This window comes from Natrix helvetica (genome assembly GCF_964273705.1).
Source record: "Natrix helvetica genome assembly, chromosome: 16".
Taxonomy (NCBI): domain Eukaryota; kingdom Metazoa; phylum Chordata; class Lepidosauria; order Squamata; family Natricidae; genus Natrix; species Natrix helvetica.
The window spans coordinates 3930659-3954035 of NC_138563.1; the positions used below are offsets into that span (position 1 = coordinate 3930659).

The following is a 23377-nucleotide window of genomic DNA, read 5'->3' on the forward strand; positions in this document are numbered from 1 at the left end:
GTCATCTAGTCCAACCCCGTTTAAGCAGGAGACCCTATACCGTTTGGGACAAATGGTTGTCGAATGATCTCTTGTTGAAAACCTTCCAGTGACGGGGAAGGAAGGAAGGAAGGAAGGATGGATAGAAAAATATTTTGAAGAAGGAAGGCAGGAAAAAATAGCAGAATAAGAGCTGGAAGGGACCTTGGAGGTCATCTAGTCCAACCCCGTTTCAGCAGGAGACCCTATACCGTTTGGGACAAATGGTTGTCCGTTCAGCCCTTTTTTTCCATTTGGGGGGGAGGTCCCTAAATTTCATGGCCCAAAAGGGGGAGGAGATCCCCTCCCCTTTGTCTTGATTGAAAATAAACCCAGAAATGGCTATATATACATATATATACACTGGGCTGCACTGCTGGCGCGCCTGTGCAGTGGAGCCAACGACGGCTCCTCCCCTGTTCTTCTTTTCGCGAGCTGGGGCGCCTGTTCCTTTAAGGCGCTTTGGAACGCCCGGAGCGTCTCAGCCAATCAGCGGAGAGGAACGCTGCAACATTTTCCCCCCGCGCGCGCTGGGGGGGGGAAGCCGAACGTTCCATCCGGTGGGCGAAGAGCTCCTGCTCGGGAGGATGTTTTATCACGTGAGTTTACGGGGGTCGTGGGGATGTGCGGGACGCGTGCAGGGCGGCTCCTGCGGCGGGAGGCGTTCCGAAAAAAGCCGGTTGGCCAGCTCGCGTGTCTTTATCGCGGGCCCCAAAGCGCTTTTTTCCCTCCCCGTGTTCGCCAACACGTTAATGTGAATTCAGCTTTTTCTATGCAAGTACATTATATAGAGTATATAAAGTTTTTTAAAGAAAAAAATCCCACCAGATTCTGGGCTGTTTCTGGCCCGGAAATCGCCTTTTGGATTAAAAAAGCTAAGGGTATGTGGTTTGTTTTCATCCTAATTTATTGGGTAAACCACGATGCTGGAGTAGTAGCAGAAGGAAGATTCAGGGATTAAAGTAGTGGTAGTAGTAGTAGGAGGAGGAGTAGCAGCGGAAGCTCGGGGTGTGAGGTTGCACCTGTGTGCGACTGTAGGAAAAAAAACGGGTTGGGTTTTGTTGTTAGGTTGGAATGTAATAATAATTTGAGATGTTAAGGTAATAATAATAATAATGATAATGATAATGATACCGGTAATAATAATAATAATGATGATAATCCTAGGTCCCTAGGTGGGGCCGGACTAGTAATCAATGCCAAATCCGGCGAAACAAATGGCCGCTGTGACTTAATTGCATAATATTAATATTGATAATAATAACATTAATGATGATGATGATGATGATGATAATAGTGTGACTTTTAGTAGCGCCTGCAGCGCAACAGAAGAAAAAGGAGGAAGGAGAAAACGCAGAGTAGAAAGATTTGCAAATAGAAGAAGGACTAGAAGCAATAGAAAGCAAAGATAGTCCCAGTAAAATCAATCCATCTCTCTCTGCATCTTTGCGCTTAGATCTCCTTGGAGCATGAAATCCTGTTGCACCCTCGTTACTTTGGACCCAATCTTCTCAACACCGTGAAGCAGAAGCTTTTCACTGAGGTGGAAGGGACCTGCACCGGCAAGTAAGAAGAAGGGGATGAGCATCCATTTATCGGGGAAGTTGGGTGGTCTGTGCCAGTAGCGGATAGCATGAAAATAAGGAAAAAGCAGTTTATGCGTCAAAACAATTTTTCTTAATTGCTTTCCGAGAAGTTGGCACAGGATGGAATCTGTTTGATATTTATTGGGGGGTTTTATCCTGCCTTTCTTACTTGATAAATAACTCAAGGGGTCAAACGTAGTTAACACTCCTTTCTCCTCCTATTTTCCCCACAATAACAACAAAGTCACCCAGCCGGCTTTCATGCCTAAAGTGGGACTAGAACTCCCAATCTCCTAGTGACTGGCTCAAAATCACCCATCTGGCTTTCATGCCTAATGCTGGACTAGAATTCCCAGTCTCTTGGTGATGGGTCCAATCATATCTAGCTGGTTTTCATACTTAAGGCAGGGGCTCAAAGTCACCCAGCCGGCTTTCATGCCTAAAGTGGGACTAGACCTCCCAATCTCCTGGTGATTGGTTCAGTCACCCAGCCAATTTTCATAGTTGAGGCGGGACTAGACCTCCCAATCTCCTGGTGATTGGCTCAGTCACCAGCTAGTTTTCATGCCTAAGATGGAACTAGAACTCTCAATCTCCTGGTGACTGGCTCACAGTCCCCCAGCCAGCTTTCATGCCTAAAGTGGGACTAGAACTCCCGGTCTCCTGTTTTCGAGCCCGATGCTTTAACCATTGTACCCAACTGCTTTCCCTTATCTGAAAATCGCTTGGGGGGGGGGGAGAAAAACAGCCAATAATTCCTGGGGGGGGGGAATTTAAAAAAAGGGGGAATCCGCTTTCATGCAAGTATTCCCTTCCTCACGTCCAGGTATGGCTTCGTCATCGCCGTAACCACAATCGACAACATCGGGGCGGGTGTGATTCAGCCGGGACGCGGCTTCGTCCTTTACCCCGTCAAATACAAAGCCATCGTCTTCCGTCCATTCAAGGGGGAGGTGGTGGACGCCATTGTGACCCAGGTGAATAAGGTAAGGCACCTGCCCAAGACGGTATAAAGAGGCTTTGGAGATCTCTGTGGGGGGAGTTCGCCTTTTGACTTCTGGTTTTGCAACCTAGGTTGGCCTCTTCACCGAGATCGGCCCGATGTCCTGTTTCATATCCCGACATGTGAGTGGACCCGTGGGTTGGGGGTGTGGGAGATGGGGTGGGGTAGAAGTGTGGGCGATTCCATCTGAAACGGGCCAGGGAAGCCAAAGATTTCCCGCTCGGCTGTTGATTCGAGATCCTTGTTCTCTCCGCAGTCGATCCCTTCAGAAATGGAGTACGATACTAACTCCAATCCACCCTGCTACAAGACTGTGGATGAGGTGAGGTTTTTTCCTTCCTGGGGAATTCTGGGAGTTGAAGCCCACCCATCTTAAAGCATGCTGGCTGGGGGATTCTGGGAGTTGAAATTCACCCATCTTAAAGCAAGATGGCTGGGGGATTCTGGGAGTTGACGTCCACCCATCTTAAAGCATGCTGGCTGGGGGATTCTGGGAGTTGAAGTCCACCCCTCTTAAAGCAAGCTGGCTGGGGAATTCTGGGAGTTGAAGCCCACCCATCTTAAAGCATGCTGACTGGGGAATTCTGGGAGTTGAAGCCCACTCCTCTTAAAGTGTGGTTGGGAAAAACTGTTTTAATCACTGCAACATATTAATTCTTATTGTCTTGATATTATTATCTCGGTTTTTTTTTTTTGTTCTCCTAAACCAGGACATTGTAATCCAGCCTGAAGATAATATCCGATTGAAGATTGTGGGGACTAGAGTGGACAAGAACGACATAGTGAGTTGCGTCATTTGAACGCTGACCCTTTCTCAATCTTATTTTGGCCGTACTGGGGGGGGTCTCTCCCGTTTATTCGTCCTCCTGCATATCCAATACAGACGTAGAATTAAATAATGGATGTGTCATATCTGCTGGGGGGAAATCCGCCGAGAAAATGTGGCGAGAAATAAGTTTTGGCCAATATTACTTTCCTCTGTATTAAAATTCATTCCTCTGGCTTCAAAACGGCAGCGCTGGAGAAATGGAGGTTCGGAAAAATCTCAATATTTTGGTTTTGAAGGATTGGCAGTATCGGGTATCTCCAGTATCATGAGGACTGGAAACTTTATTTTGAGAGAAGGGTCCCAGTTCTGGCAGACTCCTTTTTGCATGTAGAAATTGTCTTTTGGGTCTTCCACGACAGAAGGGGACAGAATTCCTGTTCTGGAAATTTGGGATAATATAGGGCCACTTTATAGCAGTTTTAACTAAACCTTCCTTCCTTCCCTATTTCTCTCCTTCTTCTGCCTGCCTGCCTCTCTCTCTCTCTTTCATTCCTTCCCTCTGTCCTTTCCTTTTTCTCACCTTCCTATCTTCTTCCTGCATTCTTGTTGCTCTTCATTTCCTTTCTTCCTCCCTCCCTCTTTCCTTCTCTCTTCGTTTTACTGTCTTGTTTCTCTCTTTCATCCCCTCTCTTTTTATTTTTCTTTCTGCAGTTTGCCATTGGATCCCTGATGGATGACTACCTGGGTACGTATTTTGAATTTCTTGCCATGTCAGTAAACATCCTCCCATTTGGTGAGCCTTCTTTTAAAAAGCGGGGTGGGGTTTGGTGGAAATTGGGACGGAACCAGATCCCAAGTGAAGCAGGTCCAAATCTCCGTCACTAAGCCAGGCAGTTGAATGGGTTTCACCCCCTTTTATAACCTTCCTTGACCTTCTTAAGTGAATCACCGCAGTTGTTAAAAGTCAGTCCCCCGGTGGCTAAGTGAGTCTGATCTCCCCGTTGACTTGGCTTTCCAGAAGGTCCCAAAAGGAGAGCACATCACACCCACACCCACACCCCGGACACTGCAACCGTCATCAATTCATGCCAGTTGCCAAGCCTCTCGGATTTTGACGGGCTGATCACCAAACAACCATTTGGGGCTTACAAAGAAGGACAGTTTCCGAGACGTAAATGTTTCACTTTTGCCTTTGTCTCTCTTCTCCAGGTCTCCTAAACTGAAGGCCCATTTCTCTTCTTCTTGAGTTCTCCTTCAACTCCATGGTCAGTCCTCACTAAAGAAAGGTTTTCGGGGAAAGGTTGATCATTTACAGGGTCTCTAATGAGTTGGGAGTGTTTTTGAAGGTCCGTTGATCTTCCGGTTGTTTCTTGCTGGACCTGAGAGTCTGTGTAAGCTCTTTTTTTCGGACATTAAACATTTTCCTGTTCTCCTTTTTTTGGATGTCCTCCTGTTTCACGTTCCTCCTCCTCCTCTCTCTGTGTTGCACGAAATGACCGACTTTGTTAATATTGCAATTCATGAAATGTATATGCTGCCGGTCTTACTGTGGGGCGAACTCTTAGCGGCTGACAACATCGCAAAACAGCACCGAAAGAATTTTAAAACCTTAAAACGAGGGGTCCTTGGTGCTCTCTGAGCTTGGTGGCTTTCTTGCAGACGTTTCATGACCCAACTAGGTTTAGATTAGATTAACGGAGTTGGAAGGGACCTTGGAGGTCATCTAGTCCAACCCCACCCCCTCAAAGCAGGAGATCCTACACCATTTCTGACCAATGGCAGTCCCATCTCTTCTTCCAGGGATGAAGCTGAGGGGTCTTTGGTGCTCTCTGAGCTTGGTGGCTTCCTTGCAGACATTTCGTGACCCAGCTAGGTAATCTCATCAGTGCTTTTGGTGGATCCTTTTATGATTTATTTCACAGTTAAAACCCTTTTTAACCCTCCAAAATTTAGCCCCTCTCCCTGGCCTAAGACTGGATCCTTTGATGGCATTGAAAGACTTTTTAACCCACTCCTCAATTAGGCCCTCCTTCCTACCCCTAAACTGGATCCTTGTATGATTTATTGCACAGTTAAAACCCTTTTTAACCCACTCCAGAATTTAGCCCCCATTCCTGGCATTAAGACTGGATCCTTTAATGACCTCTTAAGGCATTGAAAGACTTTTTAACCCACTCCTCAATTTGGCCCCCCTTCCTACCCAAAACTGGAACCTTTTATGATTTATTGCAGAGTGAAAACCCTTTTTAACCCTCTCCAAAATTTAGCCCCTCTCCCTGGCCTAAGACTGGATCCTTTGATGGCATTGAAAGACTTTTTAACCCACTCCTCAATTTGGCCCTCCTTCCTACCCCTAAACTGGATCCCTGTATACTCTATTAGGCATAGAGAATCTCATCCACCCATCATCACAGCAAGTAGCTCACTGTTCATCTACCTGCCCGCCTAACACAGGACTTGCACATGGGTGCAAATGGCTAGAGGCAGAGGCTGCAGCCAGATCCCAAAGCCTCTCAGTGGATCCCCCCACAAGGTTCCTAACCAAGATCTGTTTTTTGACCAGTGAGATTCCTCCCAGGGGGAGGTGCACCGTTCCTGGAGGTACTGCAATACCAGGCCGATGCTTGGAGTGGACGGAGCAAGCCCCTATTCCATCTCCCAGTTCCAAAAATCCATTTAATATGTAGTCCTCAAATAGAGGACATATCAGATATTAAACTGATAAGAACAGATACTACACTTGATCTTAGCCAAAAGGCCGAGAAGCGATACTGGACCCAGGCGGATGAGGCCCAGGACTCCCACGCAGAGGATCCTCCAAGTTTCGGGGAGCACGACTGGGTTGCAAAGAGATCCCAAGGGATCAATTCGGCCCAGGGCTTTGTTTCGGCTGGACTGCAACAGAATCTCCCGTGGGGGGATTTGGGGGTAAAAAGGGGGGTTCTCTCGCCCCTCTGTGCGTTTCCCATCATGCCAGCTGGCTGTCCGGGTGGCCATTGGTGGAGCATTTGCATAGAGTGAGTCATCCCCTCCTTCACTCTCCTCCCCTGTCATTCCTCAGCTGGCCGAGGGGGGCTCTAGCACTCCCCCCTCCGCCTGCAAAAGGCACCTGGAGGGCAGAGATGGGCTGGGGTGTGTGTGTCCTCTTCCCCCTTCGTGGCTCTGTGGGGTCTTGAATTACGGAGGGGAATGGGGTTGCGGCAGGATGTGTTTGGGGAGGGAAGAGAAAGGAGGAAGGAGGAGGAAGGAAAAAGAAAGAAAGAAAAAGTAAAAATAGGGAGGGAAGGAAAGAGGGAGGAAGAAAAAAGGAAAGGGAGGGAGAGATGGAAGGGGAGGAAAGATGAGAAGGAAAGACGAGCAGGAAGGAAGGAAAGAAGGGAAGAAAATCCATTTATTCGGCATAATCAGACCAATCTAAAATATTGCATTGCACATCCTCAAGTGGGGGATGCTACGAGTTTCTAATTCAAAGACCAGTCGTCAGTTGCTTTTTTCAGTGCTGTTGTAACTTTGAACCGTCACTAAACGAAAGGGCGTAAGTTGAGGAGGGCCTGTAGGGAATTGGGTCTCAAGTCAGTTTAGTCCTGTGATTCAAAACTAGAAAGTGGGAGGTAGCGAGTTCTAGTCCTGCCTTAGCCGTGAAGGCTGGCTGGGTGACTTGGGAGCCATTCCTCTCAGTTCATTCCACCTCACAAGGTTGTTGTGGGGATAATAGGAAGGAAGGCGTGTTTGATATGTTTACCACCTCTGGTTATTTGTAAAAATAAAAGGCAGGAGACAAATAAAATAATTTTTGCTAATTATAGTATCCATTGATCGGAGTCCTGGCCTAGAGGTGGATCTCTCACCTAACTATCAGGGAGCTGTGGGTTCAATCCTGGGAAGATGCAGATATTTCTCTCTCGGTATGCCGAGAATATATCTGCTGAACAAAACTCCTCACTGGCAACATGTACGGCGTCCGGCCAGTAAATACTAAGCTAGCTCAGTTCAGTTCAGTTGCCCACTCCGCAAGGGATTATGGGGTCTATAAATGACGATGATATAGTATCCATTGAGTGTTAAACAAAAGCTGCTTGCTTTATTCTCCAAGGTGGTCGTTGCGTTGTCCAATAAACCATAAATCAGAATTCGTGGTTTGTCTATGAATCAACTAATACCCCTTCTGTTAAGGCATCAAGGTGCTCATATACTTGCTACATTTTTTACTGTTTTGTGTCATGGAAACAGTACTTTGAATGTGTTTTAATTAATTCAGCAGAAACCCGAGCTTTTCAAATGTACTTTATTATACAGAAATGAAACAGAAAGCAATCTACATACAAGAAAACTCAAGACAATAAAAATCTTAATAAAAATTAAGATTAAATTGGGGCCTTAATCAGGGTTATACACTGAAGAAACTTCGATTCTCAAATTATATTCAATTATTATTAGGTAGCACATAGGTGCTAGTCGTTCCCGACTCAAGGGGGCGCTGCTCATCTCTGTTTCAAAGCCGAAGAGCCAGCGCTGTCCGAAGACATCTCCGTGGTCATGGGGCCGGCATGACTCAATGCTGAAGGCGCACGGAAGGCTGTTCCCTTCCCACCAAAGGTGGCTCCTATTTTTCTACTTGCATTTTTTTACATGCTTTCGAACTGCTAGGTTGGCAGAAGCCGGGACAAGTCACGGGAGCTCACTCCATTATGTAGTGCTAGGGATTCGAACCGTGGACCTTTCTGATCGACAAGCTCAGCGTCTTAGCCACTGAGCCACCACGTCCCTTAACAATTATCAATCATTATTATTATATTAGTAGGTGCCTAATCTAAGTGGTATACAATGCCATCTCTGAGATTTACTGATCTTTTAAAAAAGGACCTCATCACATTTGTTTTTAAAAAATGCAATTATGGGCCACAGCTTTGAATAAAAAAGTACATCTAGGGACAGGCAAAGAAATACATCAAATTAATACACTGCAGATTATTTTTCCGACAGTCTTTTGAAGTCACTTCTGGGTTTCTTTTCCTTTCGTTTGCCGGATCTTCATTTTTCTTGATTTACATATACCTCAATCTTGTCCAAACCTTTGTCAAAAGAAAAGAGAATTAAATTAGCCAAACAGTGACATCCTTCTGATCATCAGCCAGTATTGTTTTATTATTTTGCTCTAAATCACCCATAGCCCCTTAGGGGAAGACAGGCGGTGTAGAAATTTAATAAATAAACATAGAAGGGATGGATAAAATTTGCCTTATAGTCTTTGGCTTACAACTATTTCTTTCAGCGACTGAGGCTGCAACGGCATTGGGAAAAAAAGTGACTTATGACCATTTTTTTCACACTTATGGCTATTGCAGCATCAAAATTCAGACTCCTGCTAATTGAGTCATGTTTGTGACGGTGGCAGGGTTCCGTGATCCCCACTGGCGACCTTCGAACAAACAGTAGAGAAACAGGTTCAAACAGCAGCATCCCCATGAGGAAGGGATGAAAATTCAGACTCTCGGCATCTGACTCATATTTATGATGGCAGCAGTATCCTGGGGTGATGGATTCCCTTTGTGACTGACAAGTCAACCAGGGAGCCAAATTCATTTTACAGAGCTTAACTGATTCCCTTAGCAACAGTGGCAACAAAGGTGGTAAAATGAGACGAAGCTCACAACTGCCTTGCTTAGCAACAGAAATGTGTGGTCGTATGTCGAGGACTACCTGTACGTTAAGGAGGAAGCAGCCATGTCCCAGTGCTTGAGGATAGAACCAGCGGATGGGGAAACTGCTGGCACCGAAGACATGACATTGGGTAGGATTTCTTTACCTCCGTACATTACAGAATCGGGCACAGGAAAACCCGATACTGCCAAGAAAAGGAGGCTTTGATTTTTTTAGGAAGGAGGAAAAAAGAGAAGGGAGAGAAAGAGAGAAAAGAGAATATAATATCCTGCCAAGAAAGGGAGGCTTTGATTTTTCATAAAGATGAAAAAAGGAGAAAGGGAAAAAAGAAAGAGAATGTAACACCCTGCCAAGAAAAGGCGGCTTTGATTTTTTTAGGAAGAAGGAAAAGAGAGAGAGAGAGAGAGAGAGAGAGAGAGGAGAATATAACATCCAGCGAAGAAAAGGAGGCTTTGATTTTTCAGGAAGAAGGAAGAGAGACGAAGGAAGGAAAAGGAAGAAGGGACAGGAAAAAAGGAAAGAATGAAAGGAAGGAAGGTGAAGAAAGAAAAAAGAAGAAAAGGGAAAAGAAAATAAAGTGAAAGAAAGCAAGGAAAAGAAGGGGAAAGGGAAAGAAAAAATGGAAGGAAGAGAAAGGGAAAAGAAAGGGAAAAGATAGAAAGGAAGGAAGGGAGAAAAAGAGAGAAAGACTATTAATTAATAAAGCCGGAAAAAAAGACCAGCTCTCTCCAGAGCAGGGTAAAATCAAGCTCTTGTCTTGAATCCAAAGAGAAGCCCGGAAAAGGAATCCACTCGATCCCTTTGGAAAGAAAAGAAACCTACCTCGCTTTCCTAATCCTCTGCAGGCAGCAACCGTTTCCAAAAGAAAGCCAGCACGCCACGTGGCGCATTCATAAAGACGCCGAGACAGGCACGTTAAGGGAGGAGCCCACCCCAATGCCCGTTCTGATTGGCCGCTTTCTTTGGACCAATCAGGATGTGGCAGCAGCCTCCCCCCCCCGCGCGCGCGCGTCATAGTCATCTGTGTCACGTGATCCGAGGCGCCTACCCGGAAATTAAAACCTAAGGGAAAGAAGTGGGCCACGTGGTTTTCAGCATGGTGGCTCCTTCCGGGAAGATTAACCGGCCGCGGACGGTAATTCTAACATATTTAATATTTTTTTTTTTACAAAAAGTGATTATTGGTTATGGGCCTTGGGTTAGGGGCATTATTTATTCATTTATTTAATTCAAGGGTATTTTTTACTTCTTAAAAAAATTAAAGTGCTTATTATCTATCTATTTTAATTTCTATCTGTTCTTTCCTGCCTTCCTTCTCTATCTGAATTCCTCTCTTCCTTCCTTTCTTCTTTCTGTCTTCCTTTATCTCTCTCTCCTTCCATCCATCCATCTATCATCTATCATACCTCCCTCCCCTATCTATCTATCTATCTATGTGTCATCTATCTATCTATCATCTATCTATCTATCTATCTATCTTACATCTATATATATATATCTTCTGTGTCTCTATCATCTATCTGTCTATCTCTATCTATCTATGTGTCATCTATCTATCATCTATCTATCTATCATCTATCTATCTATCTATCTATCATCTATCTATCCATCTATTATTCTCTCCTATCATCTATCTATCATCTATCTATCTATCTATCTATCTATCTATCTATCTATCTATCATCTATCTATCTATCTATCTTACATCTATATATATCTTCTGTGTCTCTGTCTATCATCTATCTGTCTGTCTATCTATCTATCTGTTTATCATCTATCTATCTTACAACTATGTATATCTTCTGTGTCTCTGTCTATCATCTGTCTGTCCATCCATCCATCCATCCATCTATCTAATCTCTAGATTTTTATCCCAAGTGTGTTTAAACTCAGTTACTGATGACTCTGACCCCCTAACTTCTAGTAGAGGTTAAACACGCTTGGGATAAAGGCATGTTTGATGTGCCCAACTGTCATTTTTCTGCGGTTTATTTTATTTTTATGGCGCTGGCTCCTTGTAAAGGCTTCTTGTTCTCTTGTGTCAGGAGCTGCGGAAAAAACTCTTCAAACGGCGCCGTGTCCTGAGCAAGGAGAAGAGAAAGAAACACCGGATTGTGGGAGCTGTGGTGGATGAAGGTCTTATCACCGTGCATCACCTGAAAAAGCGATCGTGAGTCATGTTCGCTTTGGTTGGTTGTTTATTTCTGGGGAAGAAAAATGTGCAAGCCAATTAAATGCTGTAATACAGAACTCTCATCTTTCTGACCTGGGGAATCCTGGGAGTTGAAGTCCACCCATCTTAAAGGCTGCTGCCTGGGGAATTCTGGGAATCGAAGTCTATCCACTTTAAAGTTGATGAGGTTGAGAAGCAGTGATTTAGAAGAACAATTTTTTTTTTTCTAAATTCCCGAATTGACCTTAAAATATTTCTTCTCTATTTGTAATTACCTTCTTCTCTTCCAGATCTAGTTCACGGGCAAATATTACTCTCTCGGGAAAGAAGAAAAGAAAACTGCTGAAACAACTTCGTCACGCCACTAAGGAAAAAGCAGAAATGCAGGGTACATTTTCTTCTCTCTTCTCTCTAAAAATAAATCTCTTTGATTCTGGAGTTTATAAAGGGCTAGGTAGATTGAGGAGAATTGGATAATAAAACAACAGAGAAGTAAGGAAGAATAAATACACAAGGAAAGCATGGGGTGGCTAAGAACAAATTCTAAACTTATCCATTTTCTTAGCTGGTTTATTAAAAAGCAGGGTTTTATTGTAGAATACAATTTCCACTTTGTCCCCCAGTTATTCCATCCTTCTTGGATCATTTAGAATTGTAAGATTAGAAAGATCTTCCAAAGTCATCCATCCTAACATTTCCAATCAATGAAAACTTCAGATTGTCCTTGATTTATGACTACTTGTTTCATTAGGGTTCCAAGTTATGACAGTACTGAATAAAGTGACTTACGACTGATCCTCAAAGTTACACCTGTCACAACAGCTCTATGGCCACCTGATTGCAATTTGCGCGCTCGGTAGTCATCTCACATTTATGATGCTTGCAGTCATTGTGATTCAACTTCTGGCAGAGTCTACAGGGGAATTTGGATTTTTCTTTATGGCCGTATGACTCGCTTAAGGACCATATCGCTTATTGACCAAAATTCACAATTGGGATTGTAAATCGAGGATTGTTTGCCCTTTAACCACTTGCTGGAAATTGGATCAGGAATGCAGAAGTCTTTGTGTCTTTGAGAACGTGCTGACTTTTCACTGTTTCCATCTTTCCTTTTCGTACAGTTGATGTTTCTCCAGCCCGGGGTGGAAAAAGGAAGAAGAAAAAGGAGGTAACTCCAAAAGTCTGTCCAGATGTTGAGATGGTGGCAGCTGACATGACACCAGGATTGGAAAGCTGAACCTCTGGCTTCTGAAATCTTGGAAACCAGTTTCTTTTCTCTTTCCCAGCCTACTAGGGACAGGATTCCTAGTCGGGGTAGGGCTGGGGAGTGGGGGGGAATAGGAGGAAAAAAGACAGGTAACCAAAAACTAGAAAAATCAGCTTTGGAACTAGTTTAGCTCCATAAAGTTTGTTTGCTTTCAACAAGGAATTTAAAACCCATCGGACCACGCTTTGAGAGGGTGTGTCTGGTCCATTTTCCTTTTGGCGAGCAGCTCCCAATTCCTGAATTGGAGGAATTACAAAATTGTTTAAAGTTCAGCTAGCCTGAAGTTAAAAGGGGTACTTGATAAGACAGAAGCTTTACATGTAAGGTGTGGGTGGTAGTTTTAAGAACTTCAGTGGCCGTGCGAGATTATGGCACAAATACCTGGAACTGTTCATGTATATAGTTAATCTGCGTATATGTGAAACACCAACTTTTTTTCAGTGTTCGCAACCAATTTCAGTTGAAAAGGGAGAGCACAGAGAGAGATTTCTGCTTTCACGTGTTCCAATTGTGTTCTGATCCATATAATAAACTCTCAAAAAAAACCGTTTCTTGCTTTACTGTTTTATTTTTGTGTTGTGAGGAGGAAGGGAAAGAATATGGTTAGTTTGTACATTGTGTTAAGGCATAGTGCATTTGACAGTGGCTATTATCTAAACACAGTTAAAACTATGACATGGGAACCAGTTATGTCCAGAAAACCATATTGACTGGTTTTGCCTGGAGTCAGAATTGCTTGATTGCACAAATTGGCAACAGTGAGCCATATGAAATTATTAAGGTAAAGGTAAAGGTTCCCCTCGCATATATGTGCTAGTCCTTCCTGACTCTAGTGGGCGGCACTCACCTCCGTTTCAAAGCCAAAGAGCTAGTGCTGTCCGAAGACGTCTCCGTGGTCATGTGGCCAGCATGACTCTGCAGGATTGTCTGGGACACTACACATCCTGTTCACGACCTGTTTCCCTTGTTACCTTCTGAAAGAGGGGGCACGGTTCTTGGTATCTGAAACAACATCTAAATTTAGTCACAGTTTTGTTCCATATAGCACATTGGACAGTTAGAACAATTAATCAGTGGAGCAACATGCCTCCAGAAGCTGTAAATGTTCCAACACTGGAAGTTTTAAAGAAGAGATTGGATAACCATTTGTCTGAAATGGTATAGGGTTTCCTGCCTAAGCAGGGGGTTGGACTAGAAGATCTTCAAGGTTCCTTCCAACTCTTTGTTCTATTCATATTCCTATTCTATTCATGTATCTATATAGCACTTGGTATGGATAGGTACACATGCTATTGAGATCAGGCAACAGAATTTCATTTTTAATGTGTGCCAGTGCTCAAGAGTAAAAAAAAAAAAGACAGGGTTATCTTAATTGTTAAATTGAACTGAAGCTGCCCAACATCCAAGCAGAACAATTGAATATATTTTGAATATGAAGTTATGAATATGAAGTTACTGACCATGATTAATAAGCCACAGGGACTGGGCTGGGCTGAGTCTGTAATGGTTCCAACTGTTAACATTTCACTGAAGCTGAAACAAAGACAAATTCCTTGTGTGTCCAATCACACTTGGCCAGTAAAGAATTCTATTCTGCTCTTATTCTATTCTATTCTATTCTCCTCTACGCCTATTCTATTCTGCTCTTATTCTATTCTATTCTAAACAATAAGCTCTAAACAGGAACCCGCTTCGAGCTGTGCGGAACGTTCGTTCCGGAGTCGAAGAACCCATTGGGACTCTTCGTCAAGGGTCGCCCTCGGTGCGCCGTTTTAATTCTTCCCCCATGCTCGGGGGCCCAGCGGGCGCAGGCGCAAAAGAAAAACAAGTGGGGGTTGGAGAGAGGGAAAAAAAGGTTGTTTTTTTTTAGCCGTTTCTAGGTGTCTCGGCCGATGTCCGCTCTGTGCGATCCGGCGGGGGTGGTGGGGCCTCCTGGGTCGGCCCCCAGCCCCAAACCGGCCGCTGTGCCTCCGTCGCTCAGGTAGTTTGGGAGGGGGGTGAGGAGGAGGAGGGAGGCGTGGAGATCATTCCCTTCCCGGGGTGGGGGTGGGGGTTGGAAGGGGTGGGTGCATCGCCCCCAACCGTTCAGGGTTGCCATGGAGATTTGCAAAGGTGCAAAGGGGGCAGAGAAAAGGGAGGGGGAGAAAGGAGGGTCAATTAATGCTTGCAATGAATGAATTAAACTTTTTAAAACGAGGAGGGTGCTGTCCATGGGCAGTAAATGCGAGGTTTTTTTTAAACTGCCTTGTTATTTATTTTAAGCTTTACTTATTTTCAATTTTTTTAAAATATAAACATTTCATCTCCCCTTAAGCAGTGTGTCGTCTGGGTGCAACTGTTTCTGTGCAACATCCTTCCACAAATTATAATTACGCTGAACAATTATGCCCATGTGCAAATCTTCATTGCCTTCATAACATTTCTTCTAATAAAAATACAACAATAACATTAAACATGCTTATTCTCCTCCTACTCCCTGTTATTAGTTGCCATTTTATTCTTATCTCTATCTTAATATATGTTCTACTTGTTGCCTTCTTCCAATTATTTCCAATTTCCTTTTGGATTCTCGAACCCTTGGTAAAAAGCTTCCCATGTCATATAATAAGCAGTTTGTTCTTTCTCCTTAATTGCTAGTGTGAATCTATCCATTTCTGCACCATTCTAGTGTTTTCCTAATCACCACCTCTTCAGTAGGAATCTCTTTACTTTTCCAATGTTGTGCAAATACAATTCTAGTTGCTAAAAAGACTGGCTTTTTAAAATGATCCATAAATGTTAGGCTTCTTTCAAATGAGAGTGAAGATGATGTTTAGCAAATGCTTTTTAAAAAAAAAAGAAAATGAGCATATGGTCAATAAATGTCATTTTTTAAAAAAAGATAGGATATGATCAGTAAATATGTGTTTTTTAATGTTGTACGCTGCCCTGAGTCCTTTGGGAGAAGGGCGGTATATAAATCCAATAAAATAAGCAAACAAACAAACAAATGTTTTTTTTTTAAATGAGGATATAAAGATCAATAAATGTGATTTTTAAAAGTGAGGATATGGTCAGTAAATGTCATTTGTTTTTTTAAAAAATGAGGATATGATCAGTAAATGTTATTTTTTTAAAATGAGGATATAAAATCAGTCAATGTGATTTTTAAAATTGAGGATGTGGCCATCGGTAAATGTTACTTTTTTAAAAAATGAGGATATGATGATCAGCAAATGCTATTTTTTAAAAAATAAGGATGCGATGATCCGTAAATGTTATTTTTAAAAAAGTGGATGAAGATGAAGGCTATTAATAAGAGGATGAAGATGAAGGCTATTAATAAAGGCTATTTTTTAAAAAATGAGGTTATGATGATCCATAAATGATTTTTTTAAAAAAAATCAGGATGGAGATGATCAATATTTTTTAAAAACATGAGAACAGGTTTATAATCCATTAACTTTAAAAAAAATGAAGACGATGATCAATAAAACAATTAATCAGTGGAACAGAAATTGCCTCCAGAAGTTGTGAATGCCCCAACACTGGAAGTCTTTAAGAAGACGTTGGATAGCCATTTGTCTGAAACGGTATAGGGTTTCCTGCCTAGGCAGGGGGTTGGACTAGAAGACCTCCAAGGTCCCTTCCAACTCTGCTACTGCTATTGTATTGCAAATTGTGTGGGTTTTTTTTTTTGGAAAACAAATGAGTATAAAGAGGATGGATGCACCATAAATATCTAGCTTTACATTTTTTAACAGGAGGGTAAGAGCCAGGCTAGCAACTGGGAGACTGGGAGTGCTAGTTCTGCCCGTAGACATGAAGCCAGCTGGATGATCTTGGGCCTTTGAATCCTCCACATCACCTTTGTCCTTAATCTGGGTTGACTTTTCTTCTTTCTCCTGCAGTTCCCAAGAATTGGCCCAGGAGATCAAAGCTTTCCTCAGTGGCGTGGACCCCGTTCACGGCAACAAACTCACTATCAAAGAACACGCTCGTTGTGCCATTTTACTGCTGCGCAACTTACCTCCCGCTCGCAGCGCGGTGCTCGAGCACCTCCGGAGTGTGTTTGATGAATACGTCTGCACCTATCTTCTGGAACTGGAAGCCGGTGACGGTGGGATGGGGGGCCTCCGCTCCCAGGGTCCCAACTTGGACGACGTGGTGTCGGAGATCCAAACCGTCTTATCGGAGTTTGTCCGCATGAATCCCAAAGCTTGGGCTGCCCTCGTCTCCTCCTGGTCCATCGACCTGATGGGGCAGCTGAGTAGCAAATACGCCGGGCGGCACGACGTACCCCACGCCAGCAGCCTGAACGAACTACTGCAGTTATGGATGTCTTGTAAAGCCACCCGGGTTTTGATGGAGATTTACACACAGTGTCTCTCCTCCATGATTAACAGCTGTCCGGACGCTTGCGTCGACGCGCTCCTGGACACGTCCGTCCAGCACTCGCCTCACTTCGATTGGGTGGTGGCCCACATCGGCTCCTCCTTCCCCAACACCATCATCAACCGAGTCCTCTCCTGCGGGTTGAAGGACTTCTGCATGCATGGGACGGCGTCCTCCGATCTCCTCCTCTTTCCCAGCTCCGCCGCAGCCGATAAGCGGGTCCCCAAGATCGCCTCGGTGGTCGGCATCCTCGGCCACTTGGCCTCCCGCCACTCGGAAAGCATCAAGCAGGAGTTGCTAAGGATGTTCCACAGGAGCCTGGGGCCCAGCCGCGACCAGCAACAGAAGGCCACTGTCCCTTTCTTGCTACAGCTGGCGGTCATGTCCCCCATGTTGCTGAGCACCATCTCCGCAGAGCTGGTGGAGTCGCTCAAGCCCGCCGTCCTCAACCAGCTGCACCAGCACTTTGCGGCGCTGCCCCGGGAGGAGCTGGAGAACATGGTCAGCATCGTGGTACACCTCATTTGCCAGACGTCGGGAGGAGCCTACCGTACCTTGCAGTTCCTCGTCAACACTGCCATGCCGGCCTCGGTTATCACCACCCCAGGCCTGGCAGTCCACGACAGCGTGCGGGAGGCCTGCGACCGTGTGATCCAGCTGCTGTTGCTCAACTTGCAGAAGCTGGTTTACAACCGGGGCTCGGCCAGCTTGGCGGAGGTCCCTCCTCGCCCGGTGCCGTTTTTGGATGACCTGAAGAACCACACGCAGGAGCTTTGCACGGAGACTCTGAAGCTGGAGAGGAAGCGGTTTCTCTGGCTGCACCAGCTGCTTGTCCTCCTCTCGGTTTACTCCACCCCCAGCTGTGCCAGCGAGGCCCTCTTCTACCTACTGACCCTGGCCAAGAGCCAGGAGGAGCTGAGCCTCGCCACTCAACTCTACGCTGTCCTCAGCTCTTGCATGACCGATCTGCTGGCCGCCCTGGTGAAGAAGTCCGTGCGCCAGCTCCACGCTGGCTTTCTCTCGGAGCCCCACACGGCCCAGCTCTTCCGCAACCTGGCCTTGATCCTGCAGTGGGAAGGAGAGAGCCCGGCCTCCATGGGCCGCCAGCTGGGCCAAGCCGTCTCCTCCCACATCTATGACTTCGGGCAGCTACTGCTGCACAGCAACCCAGAGGTGGCCCAAGCAGCCGCCCTGCTCCTGTCCGTCTGCCCCATGCCCAAGGCCATCCGGCCGGCCCACTTGCTGTTCCTCATCCGTTCGTCCGTGCACCACTTCTTCTCGGTTCTGCGGGAGAAATCTCCGGCGGGCATCAGCTACGGCAGCCGTCTTCTTTGCGGCCTGAGTGGCGCTTCCCCCACAGCCAGCAAGGCCATCTTGCAGTACCTGGTAGAAGGCGCCCTGCACCAGGGCAACGCTGAGCTTTTTGGGGGCACAGTGGAGCCCCCCGCCGCCAGGAACGACGTCACGCTGGAGGCCACCAAGCTGTCCCTCCTGGACATCAACCGGCGCTTCATGGCGACCGTGAACTTCTCCGGCAGCGTCTGGTCAGTGTTCCACGCGGGAGTGATCGGCAGGGGCCTGAAACCGCCCCAGGCGTCGCACCGGCAAGAACCCGAACAGATCTCCCATAACGTCCAGGTTTTTTTGAGTCTCTTACTGAGGTGCTGCGGAGCAGGGCGCTCGGGACCCCCCGAGCTGCCCCGGGGCAACGCCATCAGCCCCGAGGCGGCCAAGACAGTCGCTGTGGTGCTGGTGGAGACGGTGTGCCCGGATGTGACCAACAGCGAGCTGGCTTGGCCCCCCGAGGAGCACACATGCAACACCGTCGAACGGGACATCCGGATCGGACGCTCCTTCCGCGACAACCCTTTGCTTTTCCAGCTCTTGAAGCTGGTGGCCGTCGGGAGGCCGGCCTTGTGTTACTGCTCCGTGTTGCTCCGGGGTTTGATGGCTACGCTCATGGCCCATTGGGAGGCCTGCCGGGAGAACGACACCACCAGCTCCCCCTGGCCCCTGCAGGCCTCCTGCGCCCTGGTGGCCTGCATGGGGGAAGGCCACCTCCTGCCCCCCGTCCTGAGCAACATGCACGAGATCTTCGACCAGCTGGCTCCTTTTGAGGTCCACCTGCTCCTTCTCAGCGTCTGGGACTACATGAGAGACAACAGCCCCCTGCCCCAAAAATTCAGCTTCGACGCCAGCACGGGGCTCTTCTTCCGGGATTTTTCCCGAGACGCCGACGCCGGCAAATACCTCTACGTCTTGCACAGCGTCGTGCATAAGAACATCGACCGGCTGGGGCTGCTCTCGGGGCGGTTCCACCCTTAGGGGCTCTGGCGTGGTGAAGGAGAGGAGAGGACCTTGGGGGCTGGGGGAGCTGGGGTTGGGGGAAGATGGGGGCTCTTTGGTGGATTGGAATTTGGAGGGAAGCCCACGAGCGGCTTTGGCGCGACTTTGCTTCGATGGGCAAGCAGAGGAAGGGTCTTTGGGAAGGGGAGGAAGATTTAATTCGGGGGTCTCTCTCTGTTCTTGTTTTTTAATTGGTTTCAACTTGCATTTAAGGAAGGACTAAGGGAAGGTTGAAAATATGTGAATGGATATTTGCCTCGTTTTCTTGCCCTTCCTCTTTCTCCTCTTGCGTTTTCCTCCTCCTTTTTCTCCTCCTCCTTCTTCATCAACTCCTCTTCCTCCTCCCTTCTTCCTTTTTTCTCCTTCCTCCTACTCCAATTTTCTTATCTATTCCTTTTCCTTCTCCTTTCTTCTTTTCCTCCTCCCTTCCTGCCTCTTTTCCCCTTCCTTCCTCCTCCCTTTCTTCCTCCTTCCTCTTTCCCCCTTCTTCTCCCCTTCTTTCTCCTCTGTTCCTTTTCCTCTTCCTCCTTTCTTCTTCTCCTCTTCTTCCTCCTCTCTTTCCTCTTTCCCTCTTCCTTCCTTCTCCTCCCCCTCTATTCCTTTTTCTCCTCCTTCTCCTTTCCTTCCTTTTTCCTCTTCTTTTTATTCCTTACCTTTTTGCTATCCTCCTCCTTCTTTCCTCCTCTTCCTCGTCTCTTCCTCTTCCATTCATCCCCCCCACCTCTACCCCCCTGTCCGTCTTTCCTTTTTCTCCTTCTCTTCCCTTTCATTCTCTTCTCGACTCTTTTAACGCACACAATGAACCAAACAAAGAAATTTTTAACAAGGAAGTTCTTTGCAAGAGTGTTTATGACAGTCGGTAAATAAAGCCACATCAGCACTGCTGGGTATTGAGTGACAGGCAGAGCTGGAGGGATGTTGATCTGAGATTCCCCATCTTCTTCCTTCAGTCAATTCCGAGCACAATCAATCAATAAAAGCAGGAACTCACAGCTCTTTGCATTCCCTTCCTAGTTGGAACAGTGGGAAAATATTTAATTCCCTTTCTCTGCCGAGGCTTGGGGTGGACTTTTGAGTACAAAAAAACTGAAACTGATGATTCATAGATTTGGGAGGTTAAAAAAAAAGAGGTTAAAAAAAAGAAGGAAAAGCATAAGATGCCCAATAGAAGAGAGAAAGTCAGAATTTCGTGGTCTTTCCCCTCCCCCCTTATTTCCTAACTTTTTTCTTATTTTTTTAAAAAAAAATATTTTTATTGTGCTGTAAAATTTTAATAATAATAAAAAATATATGACCAAAAACCAAGCCAAGGATGGGCATTGCAAAAAAAAAAACACCTGTTTCCATGCACCTGGTTTGCCACCCCACCCCATCATCCTCAACCAGCAGGGGATGATGGGAGGGGTGGCCTTTCTCTCTCCCCTGCAGGCTCTTGGGCCGCTCTGCTCTTCCCAAACTCCCCCTATTTCTTCTAAAGAATGTAGACGTCCAGCAAACCCCCCCCCCTCTCTAAAACCGAACATGGGAAGCGCCATCCTGAACAGCGTGTGTCGTCGTCTCCGACGATTGGCGGATCGCGAGGGCGGGCCCGGCGGAGAAGGCCAATGGGAGGTCGGCATGCGGGGAGGAGGGGTTTAGCCGCGGCGGAAGGGGGGGCGGGTTCCGGCAGAATCCAAGATGGCGGCGGCGGAGGCGCCCAGGAGGTTAGAAGCGAAGCTCGCTCGGGGTTTTTCTTTTTGGGGTTGGGGGGGCGACGTGTTTCTGGGTGGGGGGTCGCCCCCCGAGCGGGTTTCCTTCCTTAAATAGCCTCTGTTCTATTCCTGCTTCGTTCTATTTTGAACTTGGGGACACCCCCTCCCCTAACTCCCCCCCCTCCACACACACCGTGCCTCAGTTTCCCCTTTGTGTTCTGGGGCCCATGTGGCTGTTCCCCCCTTCTGAGGAATCCCTGTCCCCCCTCCTCTTCCCCCACCCCCCTCGCCTTCCACCCCACGACTTCCCCTCCTGCAGGGCACCAGAAACGACCTTTGCCAAGCGGAGGACTACATCACCCATCATCCTGAGCCGAGCGGCCTCCTTTGGAGGAGGTGCTGGGGGGGGGCTTCCTTCCCTTCTCGACCAAAGTTTACCTTCCGCAGCGTTTGAATCCGCCCCGCCCACCCTGCGACTCCCCCCTCCCCAGTTTGCCCTTCTGTAGGGGGATGATGGGACTTGTAGTCCCAGCCCTGCCAGCGAGGGAACGAGCCCTGCAGTGGGGCCTCCCTTGGTCTTCAGCCTGTTTTGGGAGAGCTCCCGAGAAGGTTAGAAGAGCCCTGGGTGCTTTCCCAAAGGTCCTTCACTCCAGCACCCATCATCCCTAGCCGGGAAAGGATTATTGGGGAGCCGCCCCCCCAAACATTTAGGGGCTTGCCAGGCCGCCTAAGCGATGCATGCTCTTTCCTCAGGAACCCATATGCAGCCTCCACCCTTCCTCCGACTGATATAGGTAGTCCTCAACTTACAACAGCTCATTTAGCGACCGTTAAGTCGCAACGGCACTGAAAAATGTGACTTAGGACCGTTCCCCACACTTAACGACTGTTGCACCATTCACATGATCAACATTCAGACGCTTGGTGACTGACTCATATTTATGACGGGTCGTAGTGTCCCAAGGTCACATAATTCCCGTTTTGTGACCTTCTGACCAGCAAAGTGAATGTAGGAAGCATGGTCGTAACATCGGGCACCAAACTCACTTGACAAGCGTCTCACTGAGCCACAATGATTTTGGGCTCAATTGTGGTCGTAAGACGAGGACTACTTGTAGACTGCCTCCTGCCATGGAGGTTCTCTTCCGCCTCAAGAGGGATTTTTGCCTCAGAACTGAAGAAGCTGCTAGAATGAGAAGCGAAATGTTTTCAAGGACAAGGGGGGGGGGGGGAAACCCAAAGAAAGTCCAGATTGCCTTTTGGAAAATCACTTTTGGGAGAATATTTGCAGCTTTTCTTGGAAAGTCTTCTAAAATTGGATTTTTTTTTCAAGCTTGAAGGTAGCCAAGCTTCTCTCTCTCTCTCTCTCTCTCTCTCTCCCTCCCTCCCTCTCCCTCCCTCCGTCCGTCCGTCCGTCTGTCTCAACTTTTTCAGTTGCAAAATATGTGGAGATTGGAACTGATCTTTGCCCCTGGGAATCAATCTGCCCTTTGCTCCTTGTTTTATGACTCCGGTTTTCCTCTGTTTTGGACAAGAAGAAGATGGTTTGTCCACCTTGACAACTTCAAGATACGTGAATTTCATCTCCCAGAATTCCTAGCAGGGGAATTCTGGGAGATGAAGTTCACACAACTTAAAAAGTTGACAAACACTGGACTTAGAAAGCTGGTTTTAATCCTTAAATGTTGCTAGGAAGTTTATAGGTAATCTTTGTTCTAACCGAGGCTTCCTGAGAGCCTGAAGCCAACTCCTGGTCCCTACAAAAACCCCTTTTATTAATTGACTGTGGATTCTGCTCATTCACCTCCAGCAAACTCTCTCAAGGAGGATTTACGGTCACAGACCTTATCCGGCTTGGAGAGCTGCCAGGCCGATATCTGCAAAACTTGGCAAGGAGTCTCGGAGAGTCACGAACCAATTAAGAGAACTAATGGTCTCCTGCAAATTCCACTCCCCTTTCGCTCCTCTTTTATTTCCTCTGGGAGGGGGAAGAGAAGAGAATTCTTTATTGGCCAAGTGTGATTGGACACACAAGGAATTTGTCTTTGGTGCAGATGCTCTCAGTGTACATAAAGAAAAATAAAATAGAATACATTCATCAAGAATCATAAGATACAACACTTAGTGATACTCATAGGTTACTCATAAGCAATAGAATAGAATAGGATTCAGAATAGAATAGAATAGAATTCTTTATTGGCCAAGTGACACACAAGGAATTTGTCTTTGGTGCACATGCTCTCATTGTACATAAAGAAAAATAAAATAGAATACATTCATCAAGAATCATAAGATGCAACACTTAGTGATACTCATAGGTTACTCATAAGCAATAAAATTATACTAGGAAACAAATGAAGCAATATAAAATTTAAAGATACAAGCAACGTGGTTATAGTCATAAGTGGAAAGAGATAGGTACTAGGAAGGAAGAGAATATTAACAGTAATAGTAATACAGTCTTAGTAGATAATTTGACTGTTGTGGGA

At 46.3% G+C, this 23377-nt stretch overlaps 3 protein-coding genes and 1 long non-coding RNA gene across 7 annotated transcripts in view; 3 read left to right on the plus strand and 1 right to left on the minus strand.

The window, feature by feature from the left end:
* The first annotated feature begins 464 nt into the window (after positions 1 to 464).
* POLR2G (RNA polymerase II subunit G) lies at positions 465 to 4812 on the plus strand. The gene is made up of 8 exons (XM_081968311.1): positions 465 to 617; positions 1475 to 1584; positions 2431 to 2590; positions 2679 to 2729; positions 2864 to 2929; positions 3318 to 3389; positions 4088 to 4121; positions 4586 to 4812. Exons 1-8 carry the CDS (start codon positions 606 to 608, stop codon positions 4597 to 4599), a joined length of 519 nt encoding a protein of 172 aa, XP_081824437.1. The 5' UTR covers positions 465 to 605; the 3' UTR covers positions 4600 to 4812.
* Positions 4813 to 7647: 2835 nt separating this feature from the next.
* LOC309400080 lies at positions 7648 to 9916 on the minus strand. The gene is made up of 2 exons (XR_014176604.1): positions 9860 to 9916; positions 7648 to 8448 (listed from the first exon to the last, which is right to left on the minus strand). It is a non-coding gene; the product is annotated as an uncharacterized lncRNA (long non-coding RNA).
* A 129-nt stretch (positions 9917 to 10045) lies between these two features.
* Positions 10046 to 13027, plus strand: LOC309399998 (uncharacterized protein C11orf98). The gene is made up of 4 exons (XM_081968297.1): positions 10046 to 10172; positions 11083 to 11207; positions 11501 to 11598; positions 12332 to 13027. Exons 1-4 carry the CDS (start codon positions 10134 to 10136, stop codon positions 12445 to 12447), a joined length of 378 nt encoding a protein of 125 aa, XP_081824423.1. The 5' UTR covers positions 10046 to 10133; the 3' UTR covers positions 12448 to 13027.
* Positions 13028 to 14298: 1271 nt separating this feature from the next.
* Positions 14299 to 23377, plus strand: part of LOC309399916 (neutral alpha-glucosidase AB-like) — a 38820-nt gene continuing 29741 nt past the window's right edge. For 2 of the 4 annotated variants that reach the window (XM_081968134.1, XM_081968136.1), the window contains exon 1: positions 20841 to 20900. In XM_081968134.1, the coding sequence (XP_081824260.1) occupies positions 20875 to 20900 (26 nt within the window). In that variant the 5' untranslated portion in view covers positions 20841 to 20874. Of the gene's footprint in view, positions 14459 to 16367; positions 19208 to 20840; positions 20901 to 23377 lie in introns of those variants that run through there. The other 2 variants (XM_081968135.1, XM_081968137.1) reach the window with 2 other exon arrangements.

Excerpts from the sequence above, each read along its gene's own strand:
- POLR2G (XM_081968311.1), top strand. Across the intron at positions 2,730-2,863 it reads CCTGTTTCATATCCCGACAT|TCGATCCCTTCAGAAATGGA; the intron begins GTGAGTGGACCC and ends TTCTCTCCGCAG. Across the intron at positions 3,390-4,087 it reads GAGTGGACAAGAACGACATA|TTTGCCATTGGATCCCTGAT; the intron begins GTGAGTTGCGTC and ends TTCTTTCTGCAG.
- LOC309399998 (XM_081968297.1), top strand. The coding sequence starts at position 10,134 with ATGGTGGCTCCTTCCGGGAAGATTAACCGGCCGCGGACG. Across the intron at positions 10,173-11,082 it reads AGATTAACCGGCCGCGGACG|GAGCTGCGGAAAAAACTCTT; the intron begins GTAATTCTAACA and ends CTCTTGTGTCAG. Across the intron at positions 11,599-12,331 it reads GGAAAAAGCAGAAATGCAGG|TTGATGTTTCTCCAGCCCGG; the intron begins GTACATTTTCTT and ends CTTTTCGTACAG.